We start from the raw sequence: 24,655 nt of genomic DNA on the forward strand, positions 1-24,655 counted from the left end.
AAGTGTTGCAGAATACACTGATGTAGTAATTAGCGTCACCTGCATGGAGGCATAGCGCGAGATGCAGAGGGGAATTAAGTTTTACTTTTGTTAAAGACATATATTTTAGTTCTAATTTTAGTTCTTGTAATAGTCTAATAATATATTTGATCCACTTATGGGGTTATAACTACTGACTGAAGTGCTAAACTTGTGCTATAATGAAGGTAAAAAAAGTCCCTAAAAAATCTAATTCATTGGGCAAGTATTGATTCTTAATAAAGTTTCTGACACCTATGAAGAGTGACAGAGTGTTTTTTGGGGAGAGCAGGAAAATGTTGTGAAGCATTTTAACTAGGAAACATTCATAATTCATTAATATTGAGAAGAGCTTCAGTATTCACCTGTACGTGCCCATATAGATGACTGACTGCTCAGCATCCCACTCCTGCTGAGGATTATCATCTTATACAGCATTCCTGGCAACAGGTGTGTGAAGGACCAGTTCAGAGCATCTTTTCCCAGTTTCCTGTGAGACTGTAGGGTCCTCTCCTGATCATACAGATCAAGATCATACCCGTCCACTCGGCCCTCTGCTGCAGCCCAGCAGAATGAAAGCTCGCTGCTTGTGTTGGAACATATGTGTAGTCCGGTCACTGCTGCTGGAACTGAGGAGATTTGGAGAACAGGTTTTTTAAACTGTCTTGTCATCATTGATCGGTAAAGACTTGAAATCTCTTTTTTTCTGTGTTAGTTTGTATTTATATACGTGTGTGTATGTGTATATTATTATCAATTGTGCATGCTCGTTTTTCATTTTGTTACATTTAGATTACCTTTGCTGTCATGTAACACTCAATTAAAAGTAATCTTTAAAAACACATAATGCATTCAATACACTTCAGTTTAAATATAATTGTTTCTAGGATTTAAAAATTATTTTACTGTTTGTTTGTTTGTTTTTATGTACACTTTAAAAAAAAATACTGTGAAATTTACAGCAACTTACTGGCAATTTTGGTTGTCAGTAAGCCTGTAAAATTTACAAGATTACCGTAAATCATTAAGGGACTGTTCGTTTTTTATTTAAGGGGCCACCGGAGGAGTTTTGAGATCTGTTGTCAAAAAAGACATGACCCTCCCTTCGCCAGCAATAATTTTTTCTATGACCCTCCAAAATGTTTGTGAAAAAAGGCATGACCCTCCCCGATAATTTATTGATTAGCCTACTTCTGTACTGGTTTGCGCTTGGCAAAGATGTTCAGATAGCCATTGTTTTTTTTTTGTTTTTTTTTAAACCATAAACTCTTGCTTTCTCATCTTACTAGGGCTGTAACGATAGACCAAACCTACAATTCGGTTCATATCACGATTTTTGATTTTAGATTTGAAAAAAATCATGTTTTCGGTGCTGATGTTTGTGACTCGTTCAACGTGGGTGGGGCTGCCAATAAAGCATCTAAAAGCTGTCACAAAGAACCAGCAAAAGTAATGATTATTAATATGTCAAATATAGCAAGGAAACATTTTAATTGTTTATTAATAAACAAGTGTTTTCTGTGTCGACTGCAAAGATGAAGTTGACGATGCGTCGCGATCTTCTCAGAACGCGCCAGAGAGAAATGCACATTTCATAAGCAGAAAGCAGTCTGTTTTCCTTCGTTTTGAATTGTTCTGTTTAAAAGTAGACATTTCAAGCTTTCTATATATTTCTCAGGTCTGTGAGGCAAGTAGCATACCTTACGCTGAGTTTCGATTCATTTATGAGACAAGAGTCCAGTTCACTCGCCCGCGCCTCCGTGATTATCTATTTTCTACTATATTTACTTCTTATTTATTAAATCCAGATGAAACATTGATTAAAATTAAGATACAATTAATACAAAAACAAAATTCACTTTAAAGAAAGGCTTTGTGCCTTCTGTTTGAGGTCTCTGTGAAATTTTTAAAGTCGCTTTCAGAGCAGTCATGTCCGTAATGGAGAACTGTCACGCCCGTAACATTGTTTTTGTTTTTGTTTTTTTTACATAAATGCAAACACGAAAAATAAAATAAAAATAATATTTTATGTTCTGTGGAGGCCGATCTTTATTCATCCGGTGGGTATTTATCTTTTGGTTTGCACAGTGTAATTTATAGAAGAATTACTAAAACATATTTTGCCACCTAAAAGTTAAAGATTTTTTTGTGTCACGTCACGTCACGTCACGATATTTTTCGAATGTCTTGACTCCTTTATTTTTCTAATGTCTTGACTCCAAAATAGTGGTATTAAATGCATTTTCTGAGAATTTATATTTCAAGTTTTGACTGCAAATGTTACGTCTATAACACTGGAATCGCCCAATTTTAACGAATTTATCCTCAACTAGTTTTTGTGGTGTAGGTCTACGTATTTTATTATGTTAACTTAAATAATACTAATAGTAATTTAAAGATGTGGTAGCCCTACATCTTACACATCGTGGAAACAAAATAAGAATGGAACTAAAATATGGTAGTATCGTGCTACAGCGCACATTCTATCAGCAGCAGTTCTGGCGCAATACTGTAAAACTCGACGTTCACATCACATGTTAATGCAGTGGTAGAGTTACACTCACAGGACACTGTGCACTTATTCGCAATCACAAAAGTTCATTATTTGCTCGTGCTTTAAAGCTTTGCTGGGTAAACATTTCTTTGGCATTCTGTTCTGACATGATGCATTTTTTCTAAGCGCGAACTGAAGTGCGCGCGCACTGTCAAACAGCGCCAAACTGGATTTTTGTTGGGTCAGACCCATCTGATATCGAAGGGGGGCTGATAACGCGAGATCAACATGGAGCTAAATGGAAAAAAATATCACCAAACAAGCCACTTTGAAATGTTGCTGTTTTCATGTATATAAAAGTTGGGTGACCCTCCCCCTAGACTAAAAAAAGTTGAATGACCCTCCCCTCAACAAAGAATAAAAAGACATGACCCTCCCCTATTTTCCTCCGGTGGCCCCTTCCATAAATACCGAACGGTCCCTAACTACAATTAAACTGTAAAAATACAGCACACCTGTAAAAGCACCAAAACAAGAGCAGCTGTGAATTTACAGTTCTTTACTATAATCTTTACAGTATGAATTAAAACCTGTGTAAACTCATTTCATTTGAGCAAACCGATTATCTTAAATTGGTCAACTGCCATTTCATATTTATACTGTGTTTGTATACTTTAGTTTTTCGTCTCATGCATGTGGTTTTGCACATAATGATATAGTGAAGATCTGTTAGTGTTTAATGTTCTGTTGGGATTTAAAGGGTTTCTGTTGAGTTTTGTGGGTCACCATTGTGCTGGAGAGTAGAGCCTGTGCTTCAGTCCAGGATGAGCAGAGAAACACTGATGTTATGCTGCCGGTTGCTTTATTTAAAGGCAGTGACTGTGTAGTTGCTGATGCATTGATGATCTTTTTGTTAAGTTCTTCAACTCATTCATGTGTGCTGTTGTTAACTAGTAGGATTTAGTTAAATTGATGTTTCTAGTTAATTAATTTAAAGGGTTAGTTCACCCAAAAATGAAAATTCTGTCAGTAATTACTCACCCTCATGTTGTTCCAACCCCGTAAGACCTTCGTTCATCTTCGGAACACAAATTAAGATATTTTTCCATTTCCTTTTCTCTGGGCCTCGAGTTTTTTCACGTAGTGTAATAGCGTAGCGCGTCTGTGTTGCACGTCACCACGCATCACCTCATGACCAGCGTCGGCCAATAGTGAGCCTACGTGGTGACGTGCAACACAGACGCGCTGTGCTTAAACACTACGTGAAAAAACTCGAGGCCCAGAGAAAAGGAAATGAATAGTGGAATAAAGTCGTTATTTTCGTTTGTTTTTGCGCACAAAAAGTATTCTCGTCGCTTTATAAACTTAAGATTGAGCCACTGTAGTCACTTGGACTATATTAACGATGTCTTTAATGCATTTTCTGGGCCAGCAAGTTATAACGTCTATAGAAGCCTATGGAGGAGTGAGCCAGCTGTCAGATTTCATCAAAAATATCTTAATTTGTGTCCCGAAGATGAACGAAGGTCTTACGTGGTTGGAACAACATGAGGGTGAGTAATTACTGACAGAATTTTCATTTTTGGGTGAACTAACCTTTAAGTATTTTTCTTAGTGGACTCAAATGAAATAGCTCACAGTATAAATATTGAATGGCAATTGACCAATCAATTTCCACAAATGAAATTAGTTATTTCTATATCTATAAATGAGATTCACAGCTGCTCTTGTTTTGCGGTTTTTACAGGTGTGCTGTATAATTGTACAGTATAATTGTAGTTTATGATTTAAATTTTTTTTTTTAACATTTTTACATTTTACAGGCTTACTGGCAACCAAAATTGCCAGTAAGTTGCTGTAAATTTTACAGCAATTTGTTACAGTAAAAACAAAAACAAAAAAAAAAACATTATATCGGCCATTCATTTCCATAATAACCAACACAAACTTTAAGACATGCTCTTTTAGGGCGTTAAATACTGGTGCAAATACAAGTAAATTGACTAGCGCAAACCTTAGTAAATCACCTTGCGTGGCTCATTTAAATACTCTCCTCCCACAAATTTTGCATCTGAAAGGGAAACTTCAACAGATACATTTGCAATAAGGCCAGCCGCAAAAATAACTCTGTCCACGCCTTTTTAGTGCTATTTTTCCACTGTGTGTCTTTAGTAAATCCTGACATTATAATTTTTTTTTATGCCAAAAGATCTGGCTCAAGCTGTTAGTAAATCTGGCCCTAACAATTGTAATATCGGTGCTTAAAATGCTAGGGTTTGGTTTTATCTGTAGAATTAACTTGGTTCAAGTTATTACATTTTCACATTGCAAAGACATAGCATCTTACAATGCAACACAAAATTATTATGGATAAAAACCATGTGCAGTGATAAAATATGCACAATAGGACCAGGAATATATATAAATTTTCAAATTGCTTCTGTACTGTTTTCACAAGCAAGTGGTACATTTTCTAAACTTAGTACTAATATCGCAACATAAAAAATTAAATAAAAAAGACTTTTTTCAAATATTTCAGCATGTTTTCAATTATCCTTTTTTACTACAGATAATAAGTGTTTCATCTATTCAACATTTTAATTTGCAGTAGCTACCTTTCATAATACTATTTAACTTTTCATTTGCATAACTTACTAAGAGTGAAATTATTACTACCACTTGTGAAAATACTACTAAAGCGAATAAAAATAGTATAAGTAAATTTTGATATTATGTTACTTTAAACACACAAAAGGTGCCTTACGTGTTTGTCCTTTAGTGGTGACGTCCTTGCTTTTGGCAGCGCCACTGATTGTCTGAACGTGTGCAATGTACCACCTTCCTGGCGTTAAATTCTTAAACAGGTAGCTTTTGGTAGTGTTGGGCACAGAGGCATTGGCAATCACTCTGTCACTGTCATTTAGTAACTGGAGACTGTATCCATCACAAATACCCACAGCTGCCATCCAGCTCACCAACAGACTGTGTGTGCTGAGTTCATTATCTGCCCGCAGGCCGGTGACTGCGGAGGGGTCTGAAACACACGCACACACACATTAGACTGTAGTTTCTGGTTTCAAGCACTTGACAATATCATTTAATGAATCAAATTCATGAAGTGTTGTCTTTCCACTAGAAGTTCTTGTCCTGACATGTAAACCACCATTAATATGTGTGTTTCTCACCGGTTCTGCCACTAGTTGTGCTGTTGTTCGTCTGAGTTCCACTGACCGACTGCACAGTAACCGAATAAAGTTGACCAGGTTCTAGGTTGTGAAATTCTGTCTGTGTGATGTGTTTAGGTACTTGTTTGGTGTCCTTGACATGTGTCTCCTGAAACAGAGACACTGAGTAGAAGTCCATGTCTCCATCACCAGAAGACCAAGAGACTCTGAGACTGCTGTCTACGGTGCCAGCGCTCAGACGGACACTCTGAACCTGACTGGGCACTGGGTGGTACGATGGCAAAAAAAACAACAACAAAAAAAACAAACAAAAAAAACAATGCAGCTGTTACACAAAGGATATACAACTGTGGTGATGATGATAATGATGCATCTTGCCTCAAATCCTATCAGGCTCAACACCTAGCTGAGAGTATATAATGTGTAAAATCTGTGATTCTTCTGGTCAAATTGATCACAAATTATGTTAAAAATTACATATTAAACCAATGCTTAATGCAATGCTATAATATTTATCATCATAATAAAACGTATTATAAAATATCACAAAAATATGTCCAGATTCTTTTTTTGCTCCACTTTTAAGTCAAACAAAATTATTTCATCAAAATAATATTTTTTATAAAGAAAGTTTAACTAAAAAAAGAATCAAAAGTATTGTTTCACACTTCAAAGGGAATAGGACATTTAAAGTTACAATGAAATAAAAATGGACAATTCTTATTCTTATTCAAAAAAAACAACAACAACGAAAACATGTGCCTTCACTGTTACACCCACATTATTACTGTATTATAGAAACAAAATACTGTATTACAATGATTTAAATAAGCATATATTTAAGGCAGTGCAACAAATACTACCATGAGTATACTTGAATCCATGACAATTATATCACAATGCAAATTCAAAACAAATATTCTTCATTTTCTTTATTCTTTTGATTTTGGAGCAAAACATTTTTTACATTTTGAGATTACGTTCAAGCAGTTGTACATGATCAATAAAAATCTTGCAGTACCTGTGCGGCCCTCAAGGATCTCGGGACGCTGGTATGACCCGCTGTGAGTAGACAGCACCATCTTGTACAGCCGGCCTGGTGTGAGCGTAGAGAACAAGTGTTCCCTAACTGTGCTGTTTAGATTCACAGCTGGTGACACCTGCGTGTCATTGAAGAGAATCTGAACCTCATAATTATCAACATCTCCTGGAGCAGGCGTCCATTTCACCCTCAAAAAACTGCTACCACACTCCGTCAGGGACAAATTACCCACAGCACCCGGGACTGAAGAACACAAGAGTGAAATAAGATTAATTTTATTGTGGTCCACTGATTACATCTTTTGTCATAGCCTATTAGAAAGTGAAAAACAAAGGGTCATAAAATGGCAAATCAAATTGTGTCACGATAAAATCATACTGCAAGTTTGATTTTCTCAACTTCAAAGGTAACTCCCCAGTTTAAAATAGGAGTTTTTGTTTTCCACCCTTCTGAAATGCAAGGATTTTAAATCACCCCATTCGTGATGTAACGATTTTGCTCTACACACCCCTGACATGTGTATGTTAATTCAGGAGGTGTGTTCTTCTTAACTCATGTCTGTCCAATCAATCACAAGAGTGATTGTTGAGAACTGTTGTTGAGTAAGAACATCTAACGTTATCCTGTCCCTCGATGTAGACAAACTGCACTTCTGAAAACTGTGCATATCCTTCCAAAACTATTAGAAATGCATGACTGAAGTTTATTTTTAACAACATGCCTGAACGATGTAATAAGAATGTAGTTTTTTTTAGCTCGCCTTTCAAATTTCACATTGACTCTTTATGGGCTTTCGCACCAGAGGAACCTTTTCATAGTTCCTAAAACTTTTGGTAGAAGTACCCGGATTTTTGCGTGTTCCCACCGCAGGAACTAGGAACGATTTTAGTTCTAGGAACTCCTTTTGGAGGAACTAATTTAGCTCCTACTTCAGAGTAGGGTCTAAACTAGTACTATAGGAACTATCCGTGACGTTAGTGAACGCTGATTGGCCGAACGCACGCGAAACACCAGCACCCGCCTTTTTAAAAAAAAAGCCTATGTAAACACAACCATTATAGTCTACATATTTACTCCAGAAACTAACTCTATGAACCTGGAAAACAGTGACAGATTGGCCTCTTAACCTTTACGCTAAAGAGAAAATCCAACACAACTTTGAGGGAACCAAGAGAAACATGATTATGTATTTCTGCACAGCTAGCAACACTGGACATCAACCGCACAGCATACGCTTATAACTTGTCATATACTGTGTAATTATGTTTAACAGTTCTATCTAATAACATATTAGACAGGACTGTTAGACAGATCGTAAACTAATGAACACAGAGAAAGTGAGCACTGTGTGCTCTGGTGTTCTCAGCGCCTTCAAAATAAAAGTCACAACAACAAACGCGGCTTACAGTACGTCACTTCAGAGTTCCTACCGGCGGTGCGAATGCAACCAGGAAAATGTTCCTAAGGGAACCATTAGTTCTCGGGTAAAGTAAAATTACTAGCTTCCAGCCAAACAAACATTCGGATACAACTTAAGTCTAAAGAGCAACTTATGTGAGTAATGCGACGTACAGCTGTAATTTACGCTATGCCATGATGATGCACTACGCTACTTCTGACGTCATAAGTTGCGTAAGTTGCGATTTAGGCGCAAGTAGACTGCGTAGCTATGTTCGTTTGGCCGGAAGCTAGAACTCATGGCTTTGCTTTAGAAGGCCTTTATTAACCCCCCGGAGCCATGTGGAGTTCGTTTATGATGGATGAATGCACTTTTTTGAGCTTCAAACTGATGGTTGCAATCTACTGCCATTATAAAGCTCAGAAGCATCAGGGTGTTTATTAAAATAACTCTGATTGTATTCGTCTGAAAGAAGAAAGTCATATACACCTAGGATGGCTTTAGGGTGAGTAAATCAAGGGGTAATTTTCATTTTAAAGTGAAATACTCCTTTAATTCTCAACACACTGCCAGTTTTTCTAAATATCTTGTACTGAAAGCTATGGCACTGCCAAGTATTTTATCCACAGAGGCAATCACTGTATTGGTTGAATCAAATCACACATGACACTTGATGAGGGGAGGGGTGTGGATAAGGGTGCAATGAAGTTTTTCAATCACATAGCCAAACAATGGCCATTTACTTGCATTTTAGAAAGAGGTGACACATTGAATTGAAGTGTTTGTGAGAATGAAAATAAGAATGGAAAAGAAAAAAATATTTCAACTTTTTGATGCAAAAACTTGGCTAACTTCATAAGCTAATCTTCAGAAACATAATATAAAGATCTGAAAATGCAGGACCCCTTTAAATGTTTCATTTTCATAAACATTATTTTGTCCATTAAGTTAAAATAGCCAAAAATGATTTCCTATTTGTATAATTAATTTCCAATAATTACATTTTGTAACTCTGTCGTTATAAGTCATTTTAAACAGGTTGGCAGCGCTTTGTACATGTGCTTCTCACAGATAATTCTGCAAAAGCATACCCTGGTTGTTAATTAAATGATGTATAATCAAAATAAAGCTTGATAAACAAGATTTATGGAAACCACCTACATTTATTAAGTGCCCTAAAATAAAATACTTGATGAGACATACAATACAAAGTTAAGATCCAAAAAATCAAGAATTAGACTAAATAAAATATTCAAGTAACAATTATAGGAAAAACCACCAATGTTCAGTTCGTAAACTGAACAGATATGTTGATTTGTTGTAGCATTGCATATGATGACCTTGACTCATTGTTGAATCATTGCTATTTGGTATTTTGCACACACAAAAAAATCATACTTATTTAGTTTTTTTTTTTTATATAGGCTATATATATATATATATATATATATATATTTTTTTTTTTTTTTGTATCATTCACCAGTAGAAACATTAACGCTTAGACCCATCAATATATAAAAGCATTGTGAAGATGTGGTACATTAGAGGTCAAATTTATTGATGTGATACATGCAAATATGTTTTTTGGTATATCAAAAAACTTTAATTTTATACTGATTCAAAAGTTAAGTGGTGTTGACATGACTGATTTGTGATCAGTGATATAATTGATTTTTAATGAGAGTTTGCAAAAACATCAATGCTTGTTCCCTTATAATAGGGAAAAGAGATTCTAAAACAAACAGTCACTCACATGTTCGGCCATGTATAGAGATTGTTGAGTTGTACTGCCCACTCCAAGTGCTGATGGTCACGGTGTAGAGACGTCCTGGAACCAAATCACTGAACAGACACTCACTTTGTGTCTTATTGAGCTTCTGATTTTGAAGACGTATGCTGTTATAGTCGATCGCCACTTCATAATAGTCATAATCCCCAGAGGCATGATTCCAGTAAACCTTCAGAAAGTCATCTCTGGCTGAGTGGATGGCAGTGGGGTTCTGGACCGTTGATGGCTCTGAAAGAGGAATAATGCAATTTCATTATTTTCATATTTTCAAAAATATTAATACCATAAAAAAAACTACACATGACATCTTTAAAGCTGCCGTCGGCAACATTTTTTTGATCATATTCAGTGTAATCGACACTATAATCCGACAGAACAGCATAAATAAGGTGGTTTTAGAAAAAAACCCGAGCTTCTAACTCCACCTGGAGCGTGTTATTTGTTTTGCAAAAATCCAGCGCTCCCGCTTCATCAGGTCCAATCAGCGCAGGGGGTGTGAGATCTGACTGTCAATCACAGGTCGTGCACACGCCACAGATCCCCCCTCACTCGCGCACGTTAATATCACATGCACACGCCACGCCTGAAGTTCGCCTGGAGATTGCATGAAGCGTGATGGCGGAGAGAAAATCTACTAACAAGCTTCCAATTCATCGGTTATTGCTATCTATGGATAGATTAGCCAGGTCAGCCTACCTCCGAGTCCATGGTGTTGATAGATGCTGAAGAGACGGACGCGTTCACAGAAAATCAGGTACACACGCACAGTGACGCACTGACGAGCACGACCTCGATGGGAGGGTGCTCGCTGGTAGTGGGGAGGGGCATGAGAGTTGTAAACATTCAAAATTTTGGCTAATCGACCCAATCTGCCAGACTTGCCGACGGCAGCTTTAATGTTTAATGTTCATTTCTGGTAATTAAATGGGCAACACTTTATTTTAAGGGGACGTAGTTACACAATAGTAATAACAGTAAATTATGCATAATTACTAGTAAGTAACCCTAAACGAAACCCTGACCGTAACTATATAGCAAGTACATGTAGTTAATTAATATTACTCAGTTCGGTTACACTTTATTTTAAGGTGTCATTGTTACAGTGTAATTATATATTTAAGTACTGAGTAATATTAACTACATGTACTTACTATAGGGTTAGTGTAGGATTAGGATTTGGTTGAGGGTTAGTTGCATGTAATTATGCATAATTTACTGTTACTACTATGGTAAGTACATGTAAAAAGGACACTGTAAAATAAAGTGTTACCCTCACTTCTTATTTGAGTACGCTCATTTTGTGGATAAATCTGCAACAGCATTCTCTGATTAACATTAAAGTTGTTCATTAAAACAGTAAAAAAATAAAATAAAAAAGAAGTAAAACGTAAATACAATGCAAAGAAGAGTAATATTATGATTGTTAGGAGTAGGGAAGGCAGGAACCATCATTTCCTGACTTCTCTCTGTCTGGTATTGTTCTCAAAGTATGTGATGAGGCCAAATACTTAGGACATTATATAACTGTTTTGTTTACTTTTGAGTTTTGGTTCAGTCCTCATTGTTTTCTGTGTGACAGTCTTTCCTTGCCTTATCAGTTGCCATAGTTGTTGATTTAGTTACTCAGGTGTTGTGTGTTATTAATCCCTGAGTTTTCTCAGTTCTGTGTTCCGTGTCGTCTATGTAACGTGGTTGTGGTTCCCCCTGAGCTTCTCTTGTGTTCATCTGTGGATTATATTAATGATTTTTTCCTTTTGAGCCATTTGTCTTCATGAGCTAATTAACTGCAGCTACGCGTGACAACAACTGATGACCTGTGTGATGATAGGGACATTTACAGACTGTGTCGTATGATGTATGCACAAGCTAATATGCTGATCCGAAAATTTAGTATGTGCTCAGGATCTGTGAAGACTACACTTCTACACTACACTCATATTGTTCCCCCATGTAATCTGCCCATTTGTGGCCGCATTACAGAAAGAGCAGCATGCGGAAACTCAGTGTAGCATAATGCTGGAATGAGGCTGTTGCTGAAGGTGCCACGATGGAGCAGTGCAAGCCAAATGTTTGTAAGTGTTGGCGTGCTCATCAGTTCTGCTGTGCTGCGATATATCTTGTACAGATGTATGTGTAGATTATCAGACTCTGCAAAATAATTTAAACACTGATGAATCCGGCACTGTTCAGTCAGGTTCTTCTCCAGTATGTGGAACCATTGGTGTTTTAGCCTATGTAAATATGTGATATTGTGGACACTGTTTGATTTAGTTTTTTTTGGTATTCATCTGTTTTATTGTTTGTGTTTTTGGACCGTGTGTGTTCTTAATAAAGTTTAATATTGATCCCTGATTTCACAGACAAGGCTTAAGCTAGTCCCAGACTAAAGCATGTTTCCAGCAACTTCCACTGACATAACCAGTCATAAGTCGCACAGGTATATGTGTGGCAATAGCCAAAAAATAAATTTTATTTTTATTTTATACCAAAAATCATTAGGATATTAAGTAAAGATCATGTTCCATTAAGATATTTTGTAAATTTCCTAATGTAAATATATAGAATTTATTTTTTGTGAGCGGATGCAGCAACATCGAGGACTTTAGAGAAATTTAATGGCGATTTTCTCAATATTTAGATTTATTTGCACCCTCAGATTCCAGATTTTCAAATAGTTTGTATCTCGGTCAAATATATTGTTATATCATAACAAACCATACATCAATGGAAAGCTTATTTATTCATATATGATTTATATGACATATAAAATCTCAATAAAAAAAAATAAAAAAATACCCTTATGATTGGCTTTGTGGTTCAGGGTCACACATCTTAAAATGTGTCAGTGTCATTGTTTTGTCTCAAGATGCACACCAGTGATTTTTTTTTTTCTAAGGCAGATTTATAAAAAAAAAAATGTAAAAAAAAATTAAATGTCCTAATTGAATTAAGGCTTAATCTAAGCCCTGTCTGTGAAACCGGGCCTAAACTTATCAAATAAACTACTTGGAAAGACAATTAATGTCCTTTTAGTTCTCATTAGCGTAAAGTTAATATTGCAACGTGGGGAAAATAATGATATATTTTCAACTTTTTATGATTATTGATTTATGATTGATGATTTACTGTCATGCAGATTTAGGGGAAACATAATTGATTGTGATAAAAAAATAAAATAAATCAAAATTCACATATAATTTCTTTAGATTTATTTCATTTTGCAGTGAAATGCAAATGATTTAAGAACTGATAACTATGATATGATAAAACAGAGCTAAAATTATATCTTACGTGTTCTCTCCTGTATAAACGTTTGGTTGCTGTAACTGCCGCTGTGTGTGGTGATGGAGATGGTGTACAGTCGGCCGGAAACCAGGCTTCTGAATACACACTCTGTGGTTGCTTTAGATGCAGTGTGTGTGTGTACGGTCTTCTCCTGGTCCTTCAACACCACCATGTAATTGTCCACATCTCCTTCTGCTGCCTTCCACGACACATTCAGAAAGTCTGGACCACTGTTAGTGACGGTGATGTCAGAAACCGCAGCAGGCACTGAAAACCACAGAGAGATAATAAATATACAGGATCAATAGGTTAGCCGAATAATGGTGTTCACTGTAGTTTTGAAATGCTTCTCATAACTTATTTTATTTATTTTTCAAACAAGCAAATCAATGTTTTGTTTGTGCATCCTATAGTCAGAGTGTTACACTTTTAGAGAAATAAACTTATAGTCAGCTTACTAATAGCTGGCATTGTTGATCAAACTTGGAAATGACACATTACGACACACAAACATGGGGTAATGAAAGCTTCGGATATTTATAGTACTATATATAAAACGACTTATACCTTTGTGACATGTATAGCTAGTAAGGTAAATAATGTAAACAGAGTGAGTCGATACACAGAGTGTATCCATGTTGTGTTAGCTGTTGTGCAATTCTTAATAAAAAGAACAGAAACGGAGCACAGCTTGTATCGCCTCGTCTGTATATGCCGTATATAATAACATAACACACGGGAAATGCGATGACCAAAGCTGCGTGAGTTCATTTAACAAAAAACTGAAGAAACAGGCAAGGGGCCCTATTTTAACAATCTAAGCGCACGGCGCAAGTGTCCGAATCCACTTTTGCAAGTTTCATGACAGGAAAAATGTTTGGCGCGCCCGGCAGGGTTTCCCTATTCTCTTAATGAGTAATGGGTGTCTTTTGGGCGTAACGTGCAATAAACCAATCAGAGTCTCATCTCCCATTCCCTGTAAAAGCCAGTTGTGTTCGGGCCATGGCAGATTCGCTTTTTACGTGGCGGAATTTGCAAGGGGAAAGACTGAACACTTCTCCAGAGAGGAAACTAATCTGCTTGCGTGCGAGTTAGACCATCTACGGGACAAGCCGGATTCCACCATATCTTTATGTACACAATAATAATATTTTACATTGTAATCCTTTTATTTTTAATATTTGGCCCCTGTGTGTGTAATAAGAGTGTAAGCGCGTAGTGCACCCGCCAAATACTGTACATTACTAATGTGCCCTTTAAATAACAAAAAAAATATATACTGCACCATTGACTTTAGACCAGGTTTCACTTGGTCAATTGCGCAGTCTATTTCAGTTGCCTCAAATTAGCAACGCGCCAACAATGCGCCTGAACACACCTGGTTTTCAGACCATCACGCCCATGGGCGCACAAAGGGCGCACAAAGCATTTGCTATTACAACGTGGTGCAGGACATGAAAAGGATAACAGTGTCAGAATGAAACTAGCAAAAAAAACTTGCGTCACACCTGGCGCTACATTGCGCCGGGTGTATGATAGGGCCCAAGTAGTTAGAGGTGAGTAAACAGGTAAGTATTAAAACAGTCTTTAGCAAACGTAAATAACATAGGCTTGGATCGATCTAATCAAAGCCAGTGATAGGTTTCTCAGAACAATCTTTTCAATAAACAGTCAACATGAACTTCAGTCCATATTTCAAACTTGAAACTTCCATAAACAGAAATGCAGGTAGGTATCTCCAGGTAAACTCAAAATCCATATGCACAGGAAACTTTCAAAATCCAACCCAGAACATTCCAACTCAGAACATTCCGAGTGTGCATGTGACAATTACATGCTGAATAAACTGAAATGTTTTTACAGATTTTTTTTTATGTGATATGTATTGTGTCTAGCTGCAGTAGATTGTGCAACTGTCTTCCATTGTTTGGGTCACTTCACAAGAGTTCATTAAACACTGGCTGAAAATAGTAAGAGCATTTGAGCCCAGCAGGATGTGTTTAAAATGACCTGCTGCTTTTATGCAGAGCTTCCTGAAATTCCACAAATCTCCTTTGTATTTAACTGTGAATAGTTTTGGCGGAGATGGTGTTGTGATTACAATGTGGGAAAATAGTTAGTGGAAAAAAGATGGTCAAAAAATAAATGAGGAAATTTAAGTAAATAAAATGTATCAAAAATATATGTATACATAAATCCATTTTAAAATCTACATTAGCAATTTATTTTACATAATACATATTTTGCATATTCTGAAATAACTCATATAAACAAATATATGAAAATATATGTTTTTGTTATATGGGTTAATACATAAAAAAAAAAAAGGATTACAATATATAATAGTAATATTAAAAAATAAATAAATAAACAACTAATGAAAAAAATGTTATGAATGCATTTGAATCTCAATATAATGTAGAATAGGCATTAAAAAACGCATCAACAGTCCAGCTCAACAAGAGAATGCATTATAACTTATGGAGTGCATTTTAACAATGGAAAGTGTGAACCTTGTTTTTGTACACTTTTAAACACTTGCATTATTTTGAGTAATGTTTATTTCAACCAGGTTTTTAACGGGTTTTTACATACTTTCACACGGAATTGTACCTGTACGGCATTCAGCCTCGGCTAGTTTGGAGGTCTGTGATCCGCTGACAGTGGTAACCATTAACTTGTGTAAAGCACCGGGTCTGAGGAATGGGAGCAGGGTGGAGGTTGTGTTTGCTGAAACAGAAACGTTGTGCACCGTCTGTTCGACCCGTAACAGCAGCAAGTGGTAGAAATCCAGATCCCCAAGTGGTTTCTCCCAGTTTGCATTCAGACTGTCTGTATTTCCCTTGTTACTTAGGTTCAGGTGATTCACCTTTAAAGGCACTGAGAACACACAATTTGATTACAATTAGATTCTGTAAATATAACATATCCTTTAATAATATAAAAACACTGTTCTGTTTGTTAACATTTGTTAATGCGTTGAAATTGAATATTTTTGTTTTCAATTTTCAAGTTTTTCAATTGATGTTTGTTCATAATGAACTAGCTTTTTAGATATATATTTTTTTTTTGTACAGGCAAGAAAACCTGGAAAATGTCTTAACATTTGTCACAATTTGTCCAAAGAAGAAAAAATGTAAAATCGTCAGTTTCATCAGACATAACCTAGACCTTCAGAAAGTAAACACGGTTATCACTTCTAGTATTAAACGAGTAATCTTTCTTCGAAAATGGCAAGAGAACCTTACATGTTCTTCCCTTTAGTGTAGCAGAACTATTAATGTTCTGTGCGATGGTGGTTACAGTAATGTCGTACAGGCGACCAGGCGTGAGGATATTAAAGGTGCACTCTCTCATGTCACGGCTCAAGGTGCGTGTCTGAATAACTGTAGACGTGTTGCTTTGGAAAAGCTGAATGACGTAGCCATTACGGGATGATGAGCCAGAGGCATGAGTCCACAGAGCGCTTAGGGAGGTCTCATCTGAGTGACGGATGTGCAGTTCAGATACTGGTGGAAGACCTGAAAAGAAAAAGACCAACAACAAAAGAAAGATGTTACATAACCCAACATTCAATTGGAAATAAAGTTATGTTAGGAATAGCACACAAACACACTAAATTTCTTTCAGGCAGTATTATTTTCAAAATAAAAAAAATGTAGGTTGCAGGAGGTGTATGGGGCAGTTTTTAAGAATTTACAATAAAGCGGTTAAGATTATAATGTTATAACCACTTAAATGTATTCTTCCATTAAATCGATTCCAGTTGTTTTAGGGTTTACCTTGTCACGTTATCATGGACCTTTTTCAAGGACTGTGATGATGCGTTTCCACAGTAATCAACATCGGAAATATAGTTACGTTTTTCATATTTTAATAATAATAATAATAAAAAAGATTTATAATGCTATACTTTGTGTTATATTACCTTGGCAGTAAATTACAAACTAAAGCTGCTGCAAGGGTGTTTCTAATACAACGGCTGAGGGAGTGATGGAAAACTTGACATCCCTCTGTCTTCTGACTGCTGCAATCAATCTCTCTATATTTTTTCCCTCTTTTGGAAAGTCGTGGAAACATCATGGATTTTTTCTTTTGCCATTGGAGCAAATGGGAAATTATATTTGCTATAGTTCACCACTATACAATTTAGGATATCGATTTACCCAGAAAAGGTTAGTGAGTGATGTTTTCACACAAAAATCATACTTGTTTACACTTGGCCCCCATTAAATTGTACTTTTTTCTTCTTTTTTTTTTTTTGAGTACTTTGCAGTAACCCAGATTTCCTTTTTTTGATTTTTTTATAATGCCACAAATTCTGTTGACTGCACTTAACTACTGAACCCAGAATATTCTTTTAACATCTCTTTAAAAAACTTTTCAGACTGCCAAAGGTTTATACATTTTTACCCAAAACTTGACTAAAAATGCACAAAAAAAAGATTTTATGTGATGAGTTCACGTGACAGAACAAAAGCATAACATACATATTTATTGTTGTTTTGAAATAATAAACCTTTTTCAAAAAATAAGTCTGCGCAGTATACAGTATGCTAGTGTACTGTTTCAAACACAGCCTAAAAGCCTGTTCAACCAAGACATAAATAAAATTCATCATATTTTTCAGTGTGATAATAATTTTCCCCATCATAAAATTTCAGTGTGACACTGATTCTGTTTTTTTTTAATGGCAAAGCCAATCTATCCACCTTTTTCCTACACCCCATGACGCTTTGCGCAATTAATAAGAGTACGTTTGTTAAATTAGCATTTTCATTTATTAGCTATTTCTTTTGCATTGATCAGAACAGACAAATTATATGTGAATATTGCACCGTCTTGGTGTGAACAGGATTTAAGACTAAAGGCCATTGCACACTGAGTCCGAAATTTTCGTATGCGTTTTCGTGTTCGTCAAGGCCAATTTATACTTCTGTGTCGAGGGTACGCCGTAGTGTACGTCGTAGGCTACGCACGTAGGCGACGCCGTCGTGAGCATTTATACTTCTGCGAATGTCTGTGTTGATGTGCAGTTACACCGCCGAAACGCTAGATGGCGCGGGTGGGTTTTAATGTTCCAGTTCCACTGTGTTTACATTCCTCGCGGCTATTTTGAGTTTAGGTTTCTACGAGCAATGGCGATTGAAGGAGTCATACAGATGGCTGTATTTCCGCACTTCTTCAAGCAATCTCTCAGTCACTTGGTCTTTTTCCATGGCTCTTCACTGATCTTCGGAATTTAAAAATGGCGGGCGGGCGGTGGAGAGTGTAGGAGGAAACGCGATGCTATCCAGCCGACCAATCACAGATCTTGCGGTCCGCGTCGCCGCGACGCGTAGTTACATTTTTGAGGAGGTGCGCGTCAGGGTACGGCGAAGGGTACGACGTATGGTACACGTCAATGCGTATGCTACGCCGTACCTTCTACGCGCACCCGACGCAGAAGTATAAATTGGCCTTCAGCCTTAAAATTCGTCATGCACAGAAACCTTGCACACTGAGTCCGATGCGTATTATTAAACCTTTGCGGAAAAAAACGCAAAAAATACTAAATGGATTTGTCAAGCAGTGAGGATGATTTTGTTGCCCTCTTTCTTCTTAAAAAGAGAAAAAGAAAGAGGAAATATTGGGTCCATCCAATCCTGAGATTGCGCCGAGAGGAAGGAGAGTTTCACCTCCTTATCAAGGAGTTGCGAAATTATCCCGAGCGATTCAAAATTTACCTCAGAATGTCAGTGGAACAGTTTGATGCTTTGCTGGCGATACTGGAGCCACATATTAAAAAGACCACCACCAATTTCCGTGAACCAATCGATCCTGAACAGAGACTGGCAGTTTGTCTAAGGTATGGACACACACACGTTTTTGTTTTTCATACAGTACTTTGTGCTGCGAGACGAAGTGTATCAACCACCAACTTGTCAGACGCCATTCTGGATTTTGTCGTTCGCTTGTACGGTGGCTCTGAATTTTCAAAAAACCTCACAAAATACTGGCTGTGGATGCGAAAAACGCAGAAAATCGAACCCGATCCGAATTTTTTTATTACGGACGAAAGTTTCGTAGACAGTGTGGAAGCGTGATTGACATAAAGTGAGGTCGAATTTTTTTTTTTAACGTCCGAAAATTTCGGATGCGAATTTCGGACTCAGTGTGCAATGGCCTTTAGTCCTAGAGTTCAGGGGTCTCATTTATAAAACTGTGCGTAGGAACCTTACTAAAAGTGTACGTGCGCCCGAAAGCCAAAAATGGCGTATGCAAAAAAATATTCAGACTTATAAAACCGTTCCTCATCTGCATATCATTTGCATATGATTATTCATCCACGTGATACCGTTTAACGGTACAAGACACATTACATAAATAAAAATCAAGTAGTTGCCTATCCTTGCCTTGTTTTTGAATAGCCTACATAAACCAAATAGTGTAAAATACATTTCAGAGAAAGTTTTTCTCAATCTTTTCCACTGGCCGAATTGTATTTTTAATTGATTGGGCATTATGTGCACGAAACTATTTTCTCAGACAGTGTTATCATGATATGCAATTATTAAAACATTAAAACACAGCACGCCACAGGAAAAGTGTTCAAAAACATGGCATCCGCAACAAATATTTCTATTGATTTAATATAAAAAATGTTGTAACTTCTCAGTAAGGATTTTATGTTTAAGTGTTTAACTCCATTCATTTGAATGGCATATTTAATCTAAATGTTTATATCAGAAGTAAAACATAGTAACATAGTTTAAATCATTATTTTATTTATTTAAACTGTTATTTGCGTCAGTTTCACTAAACGGCCCAACGTGCTCGCTGGCGCGGACATTTAAGAAGGGATGGATATTTGCTTCAGGTGACAGGCTTGGTGAGTGAAATTATATTTGTATTATCTTTCTGTATATGTTTAATTTTCTTTAGATTTTCTGTCTAAAAGTGACCAAAAAGACATTTAACTCCAGCTCACCATCGGTGTCGCCAAACTGCTCCACCTCCAAAACTTTCGTACGCATGGGTCAGCGTTTGCGTGCAGGTGCGGCAATTTTCCCGTCAAGTTTGTTTTTATAAATCACAACTTATGCGTCAGAAGTGGCGTACGCCTCTTTCAGGGCATGTTTCGTGCGTACGCAACGGTTATAAATGAGGCCCCAGGTGTTTTGAGGGGCATGCATATAATATTTAAATTAATTATAATTAATAGTAAGCAATTTTAAAACAGGTTTAATGTGTCTTCTCCTGCTTGTATTTTAGATAATTTATAGTTATTGAGAGTATTGACAAATGGTTACCTATTTCCCCCTGGTAATAGACAGTATTAGCCAGGCCGCCATTCTCTACACTGACTGCCATGCTGTACACTCTGCCAGGCTGCAGATGTAACCCTGACAAGAGTATTTCCTTTGCCATTCTTTCCACAGTTTGGTTAACCAGGATTTCACTTCCATTTGACAGCACCACACGGATGTGCTCCCATTCTCCGGGAGGAAGTTTCCAGGTGATCTTTAGAAAGCCACGATCCGACAGATTCTCCATCACCAGATCTGACACCTTCCCTGGTTCTAATAGGGAAAAACAATGTTCAATACAAATGATAAAATCTAACAACAAACTATATAATACATTAGTATAATTATATAATAATAATAATAAACATAATAAAATACAATCTGTAGGCCTATAATTAAATAATTGTACTAATTATATTAACAAGAGGCCTTAGAGGAAAGAATCCTTAGGGGCAACACTGTTTTCAACACTGTTTTATGCATTTATGCCCTTTATGCATTAATTTACATGACAATAGTGTTTTGGGGGCCTGAAAATGCAAACTTTTGAAAATGGGTTTAAAAAATGCAACTTTTTGAAAACGATACCATTATCGTCTCTCTGTAAACTACAAAAATGCAAATTTGTGAAAATGGTGACGTCATGCGCATGCTTATTATGTGTTCAGAATAGGCGCCTAGTGTTTCTTTACAAAGTGACATGGGCAACTATTGGCCTGGCTGACTAATACAGCTTTTTTAGTCATTTTTGTTGATCTGTGTGAATGACGACCATTTTGACAATGTTGTCGTCTGTACGTGAAAAAAGAAAAAAAGGTTCAGTTTTTAGTACATTGTTGTCGTGTAAACGCACCCTTAGTTTGTTACTCTCCAGTGTGAAAGAAAGAAAGAAAGAAAGAAAGAAAGAAAGAAAGAAAGAAAGAAAGAAAGAAAGAAAGAAAGAAAGGGGAATGAGTTTAAATTGTTTGTTTAAAATGGAAGGCTGGAGAGTCGGGCAGAAAGAATGAAACACACTTCCCCTTTGTTTGTTTGGAGTTGTGATTTTTTTATTCTCATTTGAGAGTGCTTGAAGAGCTGAGTTTCTCTTTAGGTGACATTTTAATATCGGGGTTTTTGCTTTCTCTGAGACCAGTGTTTAGGGGTCTTCTAAATGTGGTAGATTCCTGCATTTGACTTTGTTCGCTCACCACACAGACCCTGTTTACGCCCTGTATTAAGATGTGTTTTGGTCGACCAGATCATAAGTAGATAAGAAACACATTTTGATTTACACCTTGGGCCCTATTTTAACGATCTAAGTGCATGGTCTAAAGCGCACGCGAAAGTCCACTTAGGGCGTGTCCGAATCCACTTTTGCTAGTTTAAAGACGGGAACAATGGTCAGCCCACCTGGCGCATGGTCTAAAAGGGTTGTCCCTATTCTCTTAATGAGTAATGGGTGTGTTTTGGGCGTAACGTGCAACAAAAAAACAATCAGTCTCATCTCCCATTCCCTTTAAAAGCCAGTTGCGCTCGCGCCATGGCGGATTCGCTATTAACATGCCTGAATTTGCAAGCAGAAAACAGATGTCCCAGACCATCTATGGGACAAACTGTATGCACGTTGTAGAACGGCCTATAGGCGCACATTACTAACGTGCTCTTTAAATAACAAAAAAAATATATTGCGCCATTGACTTTAGACCAGGTTTTTGTTGGTCAGTGGCGCAGTCTATTTCAGTTGCCACAAAATAGCAACGCGTCAACAATGCGCCTAAACACACCTCGTTTTCAGTTTCAGATGAAAATAAGTCTGTCGCGCTGAAACTAGCAAAAAACACTTGCGTCGCACCGAATGTATGATTGGCCCCTTGTGTTTCAATCTGTGTGTTTTGTCCCCTTTCGACCACTTCTGTCCTGATTCAGTGAGAGGGCTTATGGGCAGGTCACTCTGATTTTGTCACAACACAAGCCCAATATACTCACAGCAAAGTTCTTTTTTGTTCTTTGCTTAGGTGTAAATAAATTCAAAAATAAAGTGCTGTCATCGCTGCTGGGATGATGAATGTAAAAGTGATTAATATGTAAAAGCAGCTCTCCAGGGTGTTCGACATTGACAGACTGAACTGAAGAAACAAAACGAAGATATCCACGTCAAAGAAGGCAGAGCCTTCATAAATTGTATGCATGTATATGAAAGGGCTTTTTCAGTTCTTTCAATCTAAAAAAGAAAAGGAGTCTGCTCTTATAGCTGCTTGACCATGCTGAACATTTTAGCGCGGTTCCTAACAACACGTCTCAACAATATTATGTAAGTGGGCAGAGAGTAGTCTTCTGTGGCTGTTTGACCGCATTAACCACATGGGTGTCTACACTACGAAAGCAATCTGATTGAATTGCTTTTTCGATTTACCTCTGGAAGTTGTCAAGTGGACAAGCTCAAAACGTTTTAGACCTTGTTTACACCCGTATGTAGCATTGCCCACTTGAGATTGGATCAGCAAAAATGTATACATTCACTACACTAACTTACTAATACTGAAAAAAAATATTACATGAATTAAAGCCAGCACAAGATATACCACAACTTCCCCTATGCAGTGTGCCTCCCCAAAAATGTAATGATATTTATGAATTAATAAATCACTTTATTGAAGAAGTGTGTCTTAGAGAATGTACAGCATAAACTGAACTGATTTATCCATCAACTTATACTAACCAGTTGTTCCCATGATCCATGTCTCATTAGAAAGTGTTCCACTCCTGGTGCTGACTGACACCTGGTAGGTCTTTCCAGGACTCAGATTGTCAAACATCACATCTGTACTATCAGGGGACAGGGCTTTCTCAATAGAGTTTGAACCAGGTAATGTCAGACTGACAAGGTAACGGTCCACATCACCAAAGGCTTTATCCCACAGAACCCTGAGGGTGGTCTGGTTGCCAATGTTCCCCACTTGGAGGTTAGAGACAGCAGCTGGTACTGTACAGAAAGAGGTAGAGGGAGAGAGAGATCAGTAACATTAATCTCTAAAGATGTTAAAATGCCTTATGTTTAAAGTACAAAAACGTTTGTCTTCATCAAGGTTATTTTAGTTTTAGGTTTTTATTTTGTTTCAATTTCAAATTATTTAATTTCTTTTCAGTTATTTTACCAAGTCTGTTTGTCAGTTTAGTTTCAGTTTTTCAATTAATTATAGTTTAAATTTTTATTTTAGTCTATCAGTATGTTTAGTCTTTATTTGTATTTCTATTTCAGTTAACAGTTATTTGGCAGGAGACAGTCCAGATTACACACAGATTTGGTATAGTGTATTCCTATTGGCATGCAACCTACAGCTGATATTGAATATTTGAATATTAAATTGTGGACTTTTAAACTTTGATATGATAGTATATTTTTTTTTTTACATTTAACCCTTTAAAGGGATAGTTCACCCATAAAAGACAATACTGTCATCCTTTACACACCCTTATGCCATTTTAAACCTGCATGACTTTCTTTTGAGGAACACAAAAAATGTCTCACGTTTTACAAACATAGGAGAATTTACTCAACATTTATTGAAGAACTGATGCGATCGTTTCCTAATATTTGATATCTTTTGTAACACTGTATTTCATGTTTTTTACTGTCTTTTATATATTCTTCAAATTAACTGGTATTATTCAAATAAAAAATATGTAGTACAACAATCTGACGGCATTAGACACACAAACAAAAGTCATTTTGTAGAAAGAGACCAGGAACAGACAGTACCCCAACTAAGATGTGCTAGTGTAATACTCAATAAAAAACAAAACAAAAGCTTAGTTGTTTTTTTTAAAGTATGTTTTAAGATTTGCTGCCAGGATCTTAATGAGTGGCAATGATGTATGTTTTGGAACAGGTTTGGAATATTGGAACAGCCTTGTTCAGACTGAGTCCTAATCTGATTTTTGTGCATATCATGCATATCATATTGAAATCCGAGATTTAGCGAGTGTGAACGGCAAAACATGAAATTAAGCATAGCGTCAGCTCTGGCAGGTCACGTTAGTCAAGCTCGCATCAGCTGACACTCAGTTGATCCACGTCTACCTATAGGAATACCATGCCTATCACATACATATATAAGCTCCTTCAGCATTATCAGCAGCTGTCACGTTTCTCAGGAGCTAATTACCCTCCTCCA

General features: G+C 36.8%; 1 protein-coding gene and 1 long non-coding RNA gene across 5 annotated transcripts in view; both read right to left on the reverse strand.

The window, feature by feature from the left end:
• The window catches only part of ptprb (protein tyrosine phosphatase receptor type b), a 91,946-nt gene that overhangs the window by 54,405 nt on the left and 12,886 nt on the right, over window positions 1-24,655 (reverse strand). For all 4 annotated transcript variants that reach the window (XM_082166303.1, XM_082166302.1, XM_082166301.1 and 1 more), the window contains exons 4-13: window positions 23,200-23,463; window positions 20,505-20,774; window positions 16,461-16,733; window positions 15,826-16,092; window positions 13,219-13,479; window positions 9,892-10,155; window positions 6,719-6,982; window positions 5,698-5,961; window positions 5,277-5,546; window positions 384-647 (exon numbers count right to left, since the gene is read on the reverse strand). In XM_082166303.1, the coding sequence (XP_082022429.1) occupies window positions 384-647; window positions 5,277-5,546; window positions 5,698-5,961; window positions 6,719-6,982; window positions 9,892-10,155; window positions 13,219-13,479; window positions 15,826-16,092; window positions 16,461-16,733; window positions 20,505-20,774; window positions 23,200-23,463 (2,661 nt within the window). The remainder of the gene's footprint in view (window positions 1-383; window positions 648-5,276; window positions 5,547-5,697; window positions 5,962-6,718; window positions 6,983-9,891; window positions 10,156-13,218; window positions 13,480-15,825; window positions 16,093-16,460; window positions 16,734-20,504; window positions 20,775-23,199; window positions 23,464-24,655) is intronic.
• On the reverse strand, window positions 929-4,909 carry LOC309496328. The gene is made up of 2 exons (XR_014205115.1): window positions 3,002-4,909; window positions 929-1,050 (listed from the first exon to the last, which is right to left on the reverse strand). It is a non-coding gene; the product is annotated as an uncharacterized lncRNA (long non-coding RNA).

The sequence above is a fragment of the Leuciscus leuciscus genome, assembly GCF_965113295.1.
Source record: "Leuciscus leuciscus genome assembly, chromosome: 4".
Classification (NCBI taxonomy): Eukaryota; Metazoa; Chordata; class Actinopteri; order Cypriniformes; family Leuciscidae; genus Leuciscus; species Leuciscus leuciscus.